General features: G+C 39.3%; 1 protein-coding gene across 5 annotated transcripts; it reads right to left on the minus strand.

Annotated features, from left to right (window-relative positions):
- Positions 1–528: 528 nt before the first annotated feature.
- rnf165b (ring finger protein 165b) lies at positions 529–14577 on the minus strand. 5 transcript variants are annotated; one of them, XM_051422612.1, is made up of 8 exons: positions 14295–14577; positions 10212–10545; positions 9904–10032; positions 8131–8260; positions 7843–7947; positions 7282–7377; positions 6639–6742; positions 529–4231 (listed from the first exon to the last, which is right to left on the minus strand). In XM_051422612.1, exons 1-8 carry the CDS (start codon positions 14353–14355, stop codon positions 4114–4116), a joined length of 1077 nt encoding a protein of 358 aa, XP_051278572.1. In that variant the 5' UTR covers positions 14356–14577; the 3' UTR covers positions 529–4113. The 5 variants fall into 5 exon arrangements, with proteins under 5 accessions (XP_051278572.1, XP_051278571.1, XP_051278570.1 ...); XM_051422611.1 differs by having other exon boundaries at positions 9904–10035; positions 14295–14576; XM_051422610.1 differs by lacking the exon at positions 14295–14577 and adding an exon at positions 10669–13302.
- Positions 14578–15583: the final 1006 nt, after the last annotated feature.

A 15583-nucleotide genomic window follows, 5' to 3' on the forward strand; every position in this document is an offset into this window, starting at 1 on the left:
CTAACTAAAACCACTAGTAAATGGGCTTGAGACCAGTATTCTCCCTGATGAGTCTTTTTAACAATTTTGACACAAGTCACACATTATCTGAACATTAAACTGTGACAAAGAATATTCTTATTTTATATTGTTGCAGGTTAAAAATGGTCAGCCTATAAAGGATTGATTTGATAATAAAATGTAATATTTTAAAATATAAAAATATTCACATTCATTTTTCACAAAATTAAGTTAAAGCCAACAGATAAAGGATGTTTGAGGCTGTACAATTATTATATAATGGCCAATATTCATTTTCAATCATTAACATATCAACCAAGATATGCACTGAGCAGGACAAGGATACTGGTTCTAGTTGGCTTCACTGTCCTGCAGTTTCTTGTTAATAGTAGCCGCCAATATATGTACTTCAAACTGTTAACTACAATACTATACTATACTATACTAGATTACTATAAATGTAGCTTCAGCAGAGTACTTTTAAACTTGGTGATAATAACAGGATGCAAAATAACACCACAAATTAGATTAGTTGTCAGCATTTTAGGCAGTTTATTTGAAAAACACATACAAAAAGATCATATACAAGACAATAAATAAAAAAGAGACAGAACAGTTTGGGTTAAGCTATGCAACTTTTTGCATCATCATTAGTAATAAATACAGTACAAAATCCACCCAGAGTGAATCTAAAGATTTTCCACAATATTCACTGATCATGTTATTCTTCATTATGATTTAGCTATTGCTTTCATATTATTGATACATACTTCTACTTTTCTATAAAATACTCAAGATCATAAAACATTGCGCGGTTACAGCAAAACAGCAGTGTGTTGTACAAAGATGGCCACTTCCCTTTTTCACTGGCAGGTTAATAATCAACATTTTTTCAGCAGCAAAGAAACATCTGAAATATTCAAGAAGGTACAGCATCATATTAAACACATCTACAGAGCTACTCCCACATACACATAGGAAAACCTGAGAAGGACATGCATTAAAAAGCTTGTGCTTTAAGTTCTACTGTTCATTCCGGTTCATCAGCTTGAGTTAATACTATGGCTACTGTCCAGTTCGCTCTGGAGTAATGGGGTACACTGTGGAGGACATGGGGTAAGGCCAGTGAGAGCAGGAAATGAAATTATAATAGTAAGACCAGCCAGCGTCATTCCAATCCAATATATGTTATAATAATTTGCAGGATTAGTAGAGTATTAATAAGAAATGCACACCGAAAACGTAGTTAGCTTATTATACCCAGGTGTAAAACACGCTATCTATATTGTATAACCACAGTACACCAGAAATTTGCTCAATAAGACCAATGGCTCAAGTTAGCATGTTAGATACTTCCCAAAATCCCACACAAAGCAATTGCCAGCGATACATAAGAACAAATAATACAGCTCATTATGTATTGTCTTAAAATAAGCACTAAATTGAGATCCAGATATGATGAAATATCATGAACATGGTCAAAATAAAACAAAACAATATCAAAAATTAAATTAAATATGACTGATTATGGGAAACAAAGCAATATCATATAACAAAAGCAAGCTAATTGTGGAGCCATACTAAGACAAAAGGAGTTTGTACCCCGTCATCTGCTTTCGATCAAAGCAGGGATGATGTTGACAACACAAAACAATTTAAAAGTGAAATCAAGAGGTGACATGAATGGAATGTAATCCAGATCAACAGCACCATGCTGGCTAGAAAATGTGTTGGGAAACACCCCCTAAGTCAATTTTTCAACAAGTTTCTTTTTTTCTCCTTTGAAAAAGAAAACACAGACGGCATGCAAAAGCATCCCCACCGACCAATGCATAATGAGGTATTCTTTTTTTAATATTTTGTGTTATTTTAAATAAATATATTGATTAAATTGCAAAGTTATGAGATAGAGACATTAAATATTCCACCACGATAGCTAGCTAGCTACAGTTAGTAATAAATAATGATTGTTAAATACTTAAGGCATCTTTAATCACAGCATTCTATGTGAACTAGCAAACCTCCATTTTCATCCATCTGTAGTTTTTTGGATGGAGGTTTCATACAAAAGAAAAAAAAAACGCAACACAAACAGTCAAGTTACCCTCCAATAATACACAAGGAAGCATGAAAATACTTTTAACTGAATAGAAACACAAAATCTAGGACAAGAAGAACCCACACCACCAAACCAAAAATCAGGCAACTCCATATTATAGTGCATTTACAAAACACAAGCTACATTATAACAATAACAATAAATATGTTTTTGCAGCATTGCAGCTTTTTCTTCACTATGGTTAAAATGGACAAGGACTCGGCATATTAGTACCATGTCCAGATTGGCATGTGAGCAAAAAAAAAATTACAAGTAATAAGGAAAAGAAAACAAATGGTAGAAAGAAAGAAAAAAAACAATTGAAATAAAATTAATGATAACAACAATTGTTTGGTATTTTTCAAATGGATGGCTTTTTCTCCCTTTCACCCTCCTTCAAGTGAACTACGCCGACATGGTTCATGCATGATATAGAGAAAACGGCTTCTATCACTGAACGTATCACAGTTGTTCTAGCAATACCATACACTACTACCATGGGGGAGGGGGGTGGGGGACAATCATACACAATCATAGCACATATCACAGGCAAACTAGTTTTGTATTTTCCCTGTAACACCAGACACAGTCTTTTTATCAAATAGTGGGAGCAACTTAGATTGAAATGAAAAGGAGCCGATACACAACAGAGGCGATTCACTGTATATAGAAATCACATGTGCTTGTTCGATAGGCAATAAGGTTCTGGTAATAGGTAATACAAATGTCCGATTTTATTCACTCTGATGGCAAGACTCAGGCACTGCAAGCCCATGCCGGCCTCTCATGTCATGATCATGCCATGAGCGAGGCAACAGAGAGGAGTTGCAGTTAGACACAGATCTGCTAGCAGCTCTTTGAATCCTAACCTCGAACATCAGGAGAGAAATGCTACATTGGTCCGAGATCGGTGTCTAAGGGCAACTTTGGTCTACTCGGGATGAGTGGGGAGGGGGTGTGGGGAGGTGGGGAGAGGGGGTAATAGGTGCATTCTTGTCCTCCTCTATGAATGAGTGGGATCGTCATAGTATACGGTTCACATGCACAGACACAGTCCCTGTTTCTACTGCTCCACAATATTAACGACACAGCCCAAGCCTGCCATACAGCATGCACATCTGAGGCCTCTGCTCTAGATTATAGAGGCCCGACTACGACACTACACAGATCACTGGAAGCCATGCCTGCAGTTAGCGGGTTTAGCATCAACTCTGATGGCATCTACTAACTGTAAATCCAAAAACCATGTTAGACAAGACAGAGGGATTTTTGGCCTTTATACACAACTAGCTCTTTCCTCAATGCCTATGATTTAACACACTGAATATTCTCTCCGTTAGAGCTGTGGTCACCCTCTCTGTAGGTTTATTTTTCACAAACATATTTCTCAAAAGGCTTTTGCTTGCTACACAACACTGTTACTCTGTAAATACTTTTTCAGTACTATACTCCATTACACCACAAGCGTTCAGCTACAAGAGTTCACACCAAACAACCTCATGCTAATCATTTGATAATGTTCTGTACAGATGTGCTGAGGGCTTGGGCAGAGTGCAGCTTAAAGGATTTTTCACAGGCCTGGGGGAGAGGGGGGTTTAGATATAGTGGCAGAGAAATGGCCTTAATACACCACACTGAGCTGGGGGAGGTTGGTAGTCAGAGTGTCCTCTCTTGGTGGCTGTATGGAGAAATGTACACAGGGTACACCATCTGACAGAATCGTGTGAAGCCTCAGCACATCTGTCCATACATGTCCGCTCCTACCTTTTACAACCAGCAAAGTCCATTCAACCAACCTTCAGTCCAGCCACCTATCAATGCATCAACCCCCATCCCTCGTTGTGTTGTAGGTGAGTGTGCTTTGTTGATCCCTCTGTCACAGCTGTCTCAGAAGGCAGGCTCGTTGAGTGATGCAGAGGGGGGAAGAGGGGGTGTTTGGCAGAGCTTCCCCCAGAGGGAGGCAATGGAGAATTTAACAAGACCAGATCCAAAGCTGCAGGAGTCGACAGGAGCTATCAACTGTCGGGGGTCAGCTGGGTCTCAATGTCCACTCTGCAGATGGGGCATTTCCTGCTGGTGGCCAGCCACTGGTCCACACACGCCTGGTGGAAGAGGTGCATGCAGGGTAATCTCCTACAGACACAAAACAGACACGGTCAGGATTTAAAAATAAATGTAGGATTTAACTACAAGAAAATGTCCAGCAGTATTTATTCAATTGAATTCGGTTTTATTTAAAATCATAATCATAACAGAAGTAATTCCTGGACGCTTTTTAAACAGAGCAGGATCGTATACTTAAAATTCTTCACAAAGACCGAAAAATTCCTGGTTCCCGCTTTTTAATCACAGCCATTTACAGTTTTGTGACAATCAGGCACAAGAAATTTGAATATGTCTTTGACTGGGAAATCATAATGGGCATTTTTCTTCAAAATTTCTTAAATGTTAAAGACGAAACAATCAATTGAGGACATGATTAATCCCCTCAATCCATAATTAATGATTAATCAAATGAATCCATAATGAAAATAATAGTTTGTTGCACCTCTAACCTGCTTTATGAAAAGAATGATTTATAAAGCTGTGTGTCAACCGGTTTCTGCTTTGTAACTCATTGTGGGGCACACAAGCCTCATATCCACTCCCACAGTGAGCCATAAATGGATGTAAAAACACCCTTAAACATCTGTTTGCATATCGATATTTGTGTTCACTAATTAGACCTGTCAATGAGAAGAAGAAGTACAATTTCACACTATAGCACAACAGCTGTCATTACACATAGTTGTAGCTATTTATAGCACCACTTTATAATCTCATGTACCTGTAAAGCCATCATCTCGGTGACATCTCAATCATCATTATTAAACGTCAGAAGGATGAAATAGACTTTACAAACTGCTTCACAATTCAAGATAAAATAAAAAGGCTCTAACGCAATTAAAAAGAATGATAAAATTCATTCATTCAGGCAACGTCTCATATGTTGTATTTTTTTAATAGATTATAATGTTGTCAGTAAACCAAACCAAACCCCCTAAAAGAGAGTTTTAACAGCTGGATGAAACAGCTGCGCTAAGTTAAAGGCCTATAAATCTTAGATGTGCATGTGATTCATGGGTCCGTCATGCCCGGTATTCAGATTGTGTCTAGAATAGATCCAGTTGTCTGTCTGTGTCTCAAGTGACTTCTTGTGATCTAATTTCACTTCACAACTCACATTAAATTCTAACCGTGGGGAAACTGCTGCTAAAAAACAAATTTATTCTTTATAACAGAGTTAGAAGAAGGATTTCTGTGTGTTTTAGGTGCAATCATGTGTATTTAGAGCAAGAAGCCAAGTGATTAAAAGCCAAATGTGAAGAGAATAAAAAGCACAAGCTCTTCTTGTAGTTGTCTTCTTTAACCTTGACCCTGTGACTCCGAACTAAACAAAGCCTGAAATATAATTAGTGATGAATGCTTGAACAGAGAATTTTGCATAAGCAATATGATCACCAGCACAACCAACTCTATCACTGTATCACTGCTCCATTCTTCTTTTAAATACAACCAAATACACCCCAGATCCTGGAAAACCTTTTTTGTTTTCACCAACTTTGTTCTTCTTCCCTCCCTTTTCTTTTTCACAGAGTAAAATAACTTGCTCTGTCACTTTGCCATTTAGACAGATCACAACACTGGACACACATCATAAGATTTTGTGAAATGCTAATGTTGCCTTCCGGCAGTATTTTCAAGATGAGGTGCTGGAAGAAATCCTCTGACGGGATTTTCAAACCTGATGCTTTGAACTCACTTGGTAGAACCAATTTAGGGTTAAAAAAAACAGCTTAGACTCTAACTGTGTATCCATTCTGAAGGAAAGCGATTAGGAAATGTGAGGATGTTTCTCTGAGGTTTAATAAGCAGGGAAAGTGTTGTCTGGGGAGACACAAGACCTTAACCAGCTTTAAGAGTAAATTTTGGTCACAACACTGTGTCTAAGTCCACTGCATTGTAGAGGATGGATGTAAAAACAAATATTATGGTCAAATGAGACATTCTGTAATAGCGTCACGCTAGCAACTCTGTGAGGCTGTAATCAGTCACAGCAGTGCTGATGTTAAGCCGCAATTATGTTTATTGTGTTCGCCATTTAAGCATGTTACCATGATAATTAGCACTTCATCTGAGGGAGTGCCATTAGTTTTACAAATATAAACTAAAAAATCAAAGTAGTAGACACATTTTGACCTGATGGTGGCGCTAGATAAAAGTCAGTTACAATTCATCCTGAGGGGGATTTAAATTTCTTTCGGTCCAACATTCTCAGGATATTTCACTCAAAACCACAAAGGTCAACCTGCTGGTGGCGCTAGATGAAAGGTTGGAGGATCACCAAAGTCAGTAATTCATGTCAGTTCAATAGCCGTTAAGATATTTCAGTCTGGACAAAATTGGTGGACCGACTGACAACAAATTGTAGCTTATGTTCTCATCTGCATAACCAGCAATTTTCCCCTTGAAAAAGCAAAAGGTGAGTGTATTGTTGTACCTGACATCCTCTCCATCCTCCAGCATAGACAGACAGATGGTGCACTTCTCATCGGTATCCAGCTCCTCATCGTCCAGACACATCTTCAGGTCCTGTGGTATTCTCTGCAGAGAAACTTTCATTATTAAAGTGTGCCTGTGTGTTAGGAACTGTTATGTTTGTGCCACGGGTGTCTCTGAGTCAGCCAAGACAAAAAGTCACCTAATCACAATTCCCAGAAAAAAAAAAGAGACATCAGATGGAAAAGACTCAATTATTTCTTCTCACTTACAATGTACCAAATGATCTGACACTCTTTCCAGAGTATTTGGGTCACATTCAGTGTAGACCCTTTTTTAAATTCATTCCACGCACATATCTGCAGACAGCTGCATGAGTCATCCCAAGCCTTGAATTGTCCACACTGCAGACCTGTCTCACTAATCTGCGAACGGAAATTAGTTTGACCTTTGAACTGCTGTGAGACCCTCTTTCTACTCATCTTCACTCTCTGATCCTTCCCACCCAGTGCTGCCATTTCTCTTCTTCTCACATCTAGCTCAACTTATTTCTTGCCCAATGCTTCATCTGAACCAGACCACATCAAAAAGATGCATCACTCATCTAGCAAGTAAAAAAAATTAATCTTTTTTTTTTTTTTTACCTTTTTGTACTTATGGGGAAAAGTGAATCTCTCTATGGTGGTTTGGACCGCTCCACGGTTTACACTGCCCAGTCTATCCTCCAGTTGCAGAAGCTCCTACAAAGGAAACAAGATATGGACATGGTTTTTAATTATTTTAGGTAAAAGTCTGACAAAAAGATATTCCTATATTTGCCTGTCAAGAAAAACTAAATCAACATATGTATAATACAATCTTCAAATGCAAACGTAGCGTGGGACACTTTGATAAAATAAAATAATTGGTCCTTCAAAGAACAGGAAAGAGCCTCCCAGAAAACAATTGCATCTTGTTCAAATGAAAACAAATGTCATGACATTAAAGGCAGTTGGACCATTTGAGGCATCTGGAACCCGGAGTAATTGGAAATAAGAAAATCAGTTACACACTCAAGCCTGTCCAGAGCGTTGGTCACAGAGGAAACAATGATAAATGAGTGCAGACTGGTGTGTCTGCTGAGGAGAGGGAGGGAGAGAGAGAGAGAGAGAGAGAGAGAGAGAGAGAGAGAGAGAGAGAGAGAGAGGGGAGGTAGCACCACGAACCTCGTAGCTCTCTCTAACAGCAGACGCGTGGCGGGAGGGGTTGAGACTCTGCAGAGCCAGCAAGTGCAGCTGGGGATATGGGTAGTTTCTGATCTCATGGACAACCTAGAAGATGACAGATAAAAGAAGCTAGCATCAGCTCTGCACCAGAAATCAGAAAGAAACATAGGAACAAAGGTCATCCCACGGTTGCTGGGTATCGAGATTAATCTCAGAAACCCAGAGTAGAATAGCTGGGAGTTCATCGAGACGAACATGATTGATTGTACCGAGTTAGAGGGGGCTCACCACTTGTGTTGAGGCATTGTTTCTAGGGAAGTGGTGCATCCTAGGAGAGGTCAAGTAGTGCTGATAGTGCTGCGGCAGCGGATGGATGTGATACTGGTGAGGGGGCAGCCCGGCATCCACACTTAGATCCCTGACAGAAACCAAAAACAAGTCAGTCACTGGCACACAAGTCATTTTTCATAGTGTTTCTGGCCAATTGTATAACAGTGGCAGTTCATACTAACAGCAGTACTTTGGCCAATGATTTCCAACCAGGGGCACTTGCACCGCAGATGCAACTTCTGCAGTTTGAGGTACATGGAAGGATTGTTGAGTAAGCTCAACTATTTTTAAAAAGTAGATATTCCAAATTGAATAAAAACACATTTTCACATATTGAGTCAGCTGTAGTGTCAGAACGAGTGAGCAAGCGGGCACAAAAGCCTAAGCTGTTAGGTTTAAGTGGTGGATAGATGGATGAAACAGATAGCTAAAAGTAATGGATAAACAGCATGGATATATTAGAAGAAGCTCTCTTAATACAGCCATCACAAACTGTTGGAATAGTTTGCTAAAAGTAATGGACAAATGGTTGCAATGCATGGTGGTATCATTGAAGGGTTACTTGAGTTCATCTGACAGGGCCGTGGGGATACCTCACACAAAGATTTTTTTTCTTCCAGTTGTGCTTCTATAAGATATTTCTTCAACAATTACTCCGATATCCTCAATTTAATACCCCCATACTTTCTATTAATAGTTATCTAGCACAATTTATTCAGAATAATTACAGAGATGAAGTAGTATACAACTTAAACAGACTTTATACCCTACTGTTTGTTGGAACACTTTACATACATTTCCCCAAATAATCAGTGCAAACTAAAACAAACCTACAATCAAATAATCTCATTTTTAACCCTATAACCCTTTCCAGGAGAATTCTCTCCATATCCATGCATTGGTAGATGTGTGGTGTATCTTCTTGGCTTTGGCAATGACAAATATTCAATATTTTCTTTATCATTTTGTTTTTTGCATCTTTACATCTCTTTAGTTGAATGTTACATCTTGATATTTTAATATCTGTTCCATTTTTCCTTCAACTTTTCTACCTTTTGTTTCTCTCCAGCATTACAAAACATAACTTATAATGCTCTCCAAACTTCAAAAGCTGCTGTGGGTAGCTCTACCTCTCTGTTACCCCTCCTGAAACTCCTCATGCGTTAATGTTACATTTAGCAAGACATGTGTTTATTAGTGTTGAATAAGAGTTGTTTTCCCTTGCGCTCTTTATCTATTTGTTCTCAAACCTCTTTCATCTGGTATGGTGGCCTAGTGCTGTCAAACTAAGAAATAAATTATGTCTTGTTTAAGTTTGAGTATCTTTGGTGCAGAAATTAGTATCATTTCTGTTGGTATGAAATCCAAACCTAAATCATAACAACCATTTTTTAAACAAAAACAAACCAGCTCAACAAAGAAACTCACTTTATGTATTAGTGTTGCATTTTGTAAGATGTGTTCTGTTTTTATTGCCAATTTTAGTGTCTAATATGAGTTGATTTGCTTTGGGCTCTTTTTCAACTTTGTCTCAAACCCATTTAATCAGTTTTTTTTAAAAGCACCTTTTGTCCAAATTGAATTATCAGTGGTGTGAATATATATATATATAATATATATATTATTTTGTATCATTTTGGAAAACTTTGAAGATATGAAATCTAAATCTATAAGTGTTTGCCTCTGTGGTACATACATAAAGAACTATGTTACAAGAGGTGTATTTCTTACCAGTCTGTGCCCTCAGCCAGGTAGCGGGGCTGCTGCACCACCGGCTGAGGAGGGACATGAAGAGGGGGCGCAAATTCATAGCCAGGCCGCAGTCTGTGGGGCTGGTGAGGAACTCTCTCTGGGGTGCGTCTGCTAAGAAAAATAACTAATGTAAACATCCTAGAGTTTCCAACAGAAATGGACATAAATATGTTGTCACTGTGAAATCAATTTAGTCCCCAACAGTCTGCTTGAACCAAGAGGTTAATTGGAGACAGAGAAAACTAAACATTTCTTCTTTTTTTTTTCCTGCAAACCCATGTGGATACCTGGAGGGTGGCAGGATGTGTCGGTGCTGGGCCTCGAGGATCTGCTGCTGGAGGAGGTATTGCTGGTGTAATGCCTGAGGTAGGAAGGGAGGGGCAGGGATGTCCTGGAACTGGGGAGCGGGCAAGGGGTTGAGGGGCGGGTGGAGCGGAGGGCCATGCTGGTGGCCGGGAGGGGCCAGGTGGGGGTTAATGCCTGACTGTGGCTGCCCTGGGTGGGGCATGGGGAAGTCCATGGGCAGCGGAGCCTGAGGACCTAACTGGAAGTGCCGGCAAGAGGTAGCATGGCTGTGCTGCTGCTGCTGCTGCTGTTGCTGTTGCCGGTTGAAATGGGATCCTGTGGAGGATAAGGAGAACTTGTCAGGCACCTGAGGGGAGAGATTAGCTGGAATTAATTGTGGGTGAAATGTGGTGTCACTGTGTGTGTGATATAGCATGTTAATGAAGCCCTACCTCTTACCTAGGGTGAAAAATACTTCTGTGGGGGGTGGGAAAATGATGGTTACCACAAGTACCATGAACATGACAACCATTTTTGGTCCTGCACACAAAACGCGATCTTTCATTAATTGCATTTCCGACCTCTGGATCGACTCCTGGTCTCCTGATTCACAGAAAAGCGAACTGGATCAGAACAGATGAAATCTACCAGTACATGGTCTTCGACGCAGCTCAGTTCTTGTAAATTCTACAAGTGACAGTGGGTCAGTGCACTCGATAGTAAAAGCTTTAGCACCTGGCTGTCTGTAAGATATAAATTAAACTGCTTAAGAGCCAGATCTCGGTCTATATAATCATAAAGAACAATCCCATCCTTCTTAAAAAAGTAAACCATTCACATTATTCTTTGCTTCCCGGAAACCTACTGTATCTTTGTGTCTTAAACATACAGTATAGGTCTACTTGTTCCTCTCCCATGTGAACATTAAGGAGTTGAGAGGAAATAGCTTGAATGCTTTTTTTACTCTCTCCAACCACAGCTATTTGGCAGCTGCAGTGAACAGACTGCTGTAGAGACTCAACAGGGAGAAAAAGACAGGCTTACTTGTGCTGTGGTGCAATATGGTTTTAATGCTGTGCTTAAGCCTATAAAGACCTTTTTGACCATGGAAAGGCTGAGAAATTGCAATAATAAATTTAGCTTTGATTAGAAACTTTTGAGGAAATCCTGGCCAGCCCTACTAGGCCTGCAGTGGAGCAGGATTCAATATACTCTGCTCTGTTATGTCCATCTGGCAGAAACGGAAGCAGTGAATTTTATGGAAACCTACCAGTTTCGAGATTAAAATTGTGCAGTTCTTACAGAAGATGTAAAATTCCAGTACGAGGTTTGAGTTTAATCTGCTTTTGAAGTGTGAAAGACATGAGTTCTTTAGTAAACAGTGGAAATTGTTTTAAAAATCATGAGGGAATAGGCAACGTCTACATTGCATTTACTAGGAGTACGCTTGAAAAACACAGTATGGTTTTAAACACCCAGGAAAGATAAGCAGTACGACTTTCCAGCAATATTTTCAGCTTGACAAGTCGTCAGTGCAGCCGGGCAGCCAAGAGGTGACCTTGCTGCCGTGGGTCAAAGGCTCAGGTCTTGACTGCGAGTACGTAGCACACTGCGTTTTCAAGCGTCTCAGTGAAAACAATCACCATGAATGACAGCAGATAGACTCATTCAGGCCCTGTGATGGAGGAAGCGTGGAAATTGTCTATCTTTGTCACAGCGGGAGAGGAGGTGGGTGGGGGGGTGGGGGGGTAGGTAGGGACAAGGGAGAGGGAGGACAATAAATGGAAATCAGCAAGAAGCACACTGAAGGTTAGGAAAAACACTATATTCTTTATTGAAAAATATTAGTATATGTGGAATTTGTGTTTTCTTTCTTGTATGTTTGTAATAATAGTATAAATCCATGCAACAAAAATAAACAACATAGACTGAAGGCAAGGCCCACCATGCTCCATATAGGGTTAAAAAGAACAAAAGCGGCATCCAATGAGCAGACGTGTTGGCTACAGCACATGATTCCAGTACAGCAGGGTACATCTTTACTACAGAAAGATTACATTGGATTTTCACTAGTCAATGTAGAAAAACAAAAAACAAAAATTATGAATCATAAATGTGACATGCATTGAAAGTACTATTACCAGAACAAAAGGTAAAGAGAGACCACAACCAAACAATAAAGACGTTATTACTAATAGAGGATCTCTTTAGCAGTGCAGGAAAAATAGGCATCCCTGTGAAATGGATAGCATTTTGGCCTTATGTTAGTGGGGAAAATTGGGAAGTGATGAACCACCAGTGAGCATGTTTTGCTTACTTAAATGTTTAGAGTTTTATTTGCCTGGAAGGGGCAAACAGCCCTGACAATTCAGTGTGATTCGAAGCTTGAAATTTGCAAAGGGAACAAAAGGATTACACAAAAATGGAGACAGTTATGGCAGGTTGTTGTGTGCAGGTGCAGTGTACCTTCAGTCATTTCAAGTTATCACATGACAGCGTTTGCTGAAATGCTGAGTTCAATTAAAAAAATGGCATGCGTACGGTTCCAATCTGCATGCTTTTTTCAATTATGGGTCACTTTAATCATGTACATTGCACCTTGTGTGAAGAGAAGGAAGATGAGCCAAATTCTGGTGTTCAACAATGCAGTGCAGTATTTAAGATCATGCAAAATGTATCCACTTTACAGGAATTTACAGCATGTTGTCTATCAAGACTGGATGGGAGGTACACAATGACATTCAACTGATATCTAAAAAAGGAGCTAAAATGTTTACTCAGTGCTACAGCAATTTTGACAGAAAAAAAGACAAAAAAAAGGTGCTCTGTTCTAGGTGTTAGCTATTGTTTTAGTCTGCTTTAACATGGAAAAGTCTATGGCTGAATACATCTTGGGAGGGGGGGGGTGCTTTTTTTAATACCAATGTCGTCTTCTGATGGAAAGAGGAAATGAAGAAGGGATTCACAATACAGCTAAATGCAGAGAACAGGCAGAGGCCACGCCACACCACACAGCAGCAGATGATCATTAGCTACACAATGGGGGGGACGACAAAGATCTGATAAATGCAGAATGTAGAGCCAGCCTCCATACTATGAAACAGGGAAATAAGAACAGAAATAAAAGCACAATGAAATCACTGACGCCACTGTTGTGAAATTAATGTTACACTGTAGCTTTATCATTGTTTAACACTGACCGCATACTCTGGTCTTTTCTTTTTTTTTTTTTTGCAATCCGGCAGCTTCAAACAAACAGCTGCTGAATTGCCAATTAGCAAATAATAGAAAAAGGCGACTGATTCATTGATGGCACGGAAAGTCCACGCTCCTCGGGCAATTGGCCATGTATCGATTAGTACACTGGCCAATTGACACGGATAATAAATTACTTAAAATAAAACACGGTGGTAAAAACGGCGAGCGCTAGCAGAAGAAGGTGATCTTCAAATGACATCATCCAGGCACAGATAAGCTGACTGGCTGCAAAGGCTACGTCTATTTTGCGGTATTTTACAGTGCAAATAAACCAGAGCGCCTTGGGAAGAAATAACAATATAAATACATATACACACACACATATCGTGAAGTTACAGAGTAATAACCCGCATGAATTAAATGTGGCTAACATCAAAATGCTGTCTAACGCGATTGTCTATGCAGGAGAGTGGTTTTAGACACCAGGTACTTTGGGACCGCACGCCCCGTACATGTGCAATCCTTTGTGAGAAATGTTTCCGTTCCAACACATAGCCAGAGCCAACGAGCCAGTTAGCTTATCTTTTAGCGGCGGTGGTTTTTTTTTTTTTTTTTAAACTAGCCGTAATTACAACCGGTACACTACTATTACTCGGTGCTTTATATTAATCTGTAATGAAGGTAACATTAAAGTCGTATCACATCGCGGGTAGTCTTTCAATAACAATTTGACTCGTTCATTTTAAGCTAGCTAACGCGAGCTAACCCAACGGCTGGACTCGAGCTAGCTAGCCAACAGCTGCAGTGCATATTAAGATAAACAGGGCACATGTTGGGTTGGTTGGTTTCTTTTTTTTTTTGGATCGATATGAATATTAATACCGTACCTCTGTTTCTTACTGAGCCGAATACAGGAAGAACCAGATATCCGACATGCACTAAGACCATCCTGGGATCCTTATCTTATGATTCCGCTGGGTTATTTGGAGAGATGGAGGAAGAGGAGGAGGAGGAGGAGGAGTAGTAGCCCATGCGGATCTACATTCAGGCGGTTGTTGCTGGCTGGCTTAGCACCACAGGCAAAACCCAACGAAACGACTGTCTGACTCGGTTGGTTGTCGTTGACAAAAGCAGACATGTCATTTCATGTCCGGGGCAAAAGAGGGCGATGTTGCGGCGCTACATACCAAAGCTGGAGGTTAATCTGCTACACAGGTGGCAGCCTGCTCGATATAAAGCAATTTATATAACTCTATTAATCTGCTTTAAGCCATACACAGTGAATGGAATGAAATACAAATAAAAGCTGTAGTCCTTAACTCATATGAAGATGTAGACTTAACTTTAAAAAAAAATGTACTCCATGTTGCACTTGCATAAAGTTTTAATTAGAATCCCTTTTATTAGCCAGGTATGTGCACACATACAGGAAATATGACTCTGGTTTTACTCTCAATGCACAAATAGACTAAGCATAAATAAACAGGACAACAACCTCAACAAAATAAACATGAACTACTGTGTACAGCTGTACATATATATATATATATATATATATATATATATATATACACAAACAGTAACATTTGTAGACAGTAAACAATAGTGCAGAAGGCAAAGGATGCTGGAATAAATATTTCATATGCAGGTTACTTTATGTACATGTTGACAATATATACAGTATATGCAGTATGCACAGCATAGGTAGATGTATTTGAAGGATTGTATTTATGTTTTAAAAAAGACACTGAATTTCAACAATGGAAAAATAAATAAATACAACAGATTTTAAAGATTAAGGGTCAAAATCAAAGCAGCAGAAGTTAATAAGACATCCTGACATCCATCAATCACATCTGTATATAAAAGGTGTATAGAGTGTACTATTTTTTATTACATCTTGTATTTTTCTATTCTATTTTTATTTAATATGTGTTTTCTTGTCTATTGTGTTGTGTTGTGTTGTAGCAAGTGAATTTCCTCAGTGTGGAATCAGTAAAGTCTATCTTATATTATGTTATCTTTATTTTTATTCAGGTCAAGTGCTTCAAAAACGCTAAATCCTACATTTCCCATGGTTTATTTATTTATTAGTCACCTCTCTCTTACCTCCTGAATGCCAACTCCTTTCAAACACCAGTTTGTAACACAGGCTAATTCAAAGTCTCAAATAGGG

The sequence above is a fragment of the Dicentrarchus labrax genome, unplaced genomic scaffold (assembly GCF_905237075.1).
Source record: "Dicentrarchus labrax unplaced genomic scaffold, dlabrax2021, whole genome shotgun sequence".
NCBI classification, from domain to species: domain Eukaryota; kingdom Metazoa; phylum Chordata; class Actinopteri; family Moronidae; genus Dicentrarchus; species Dicentrarchus labrax.

Excerpts from the sequence above, each read along its gene's own strand:
- rnf165b (XM_051422609.1), bottom strand. The coding sequence starts at position 10,783 with ATGCAATTAATGAAAGATCGCGTTTTGTGTGCAGGACCAAAAATGGTT. Across the intron at positions 7,378-7,842 it reads CTGTTAGAGAGAGCTACGAG|GAGCTTCTGCAACTGGAGGA; the intron begins GTTCGTGGTGCT and ends TTTCCTTTGTAG. Across the intron at positions 4,232-6,638 it reads GAGGATGGAGAGGATGTCAG|GAGATTACCCTGCATGCACC; the intron begins GTACAACAATAC and ends TTGTGTCTGTAG.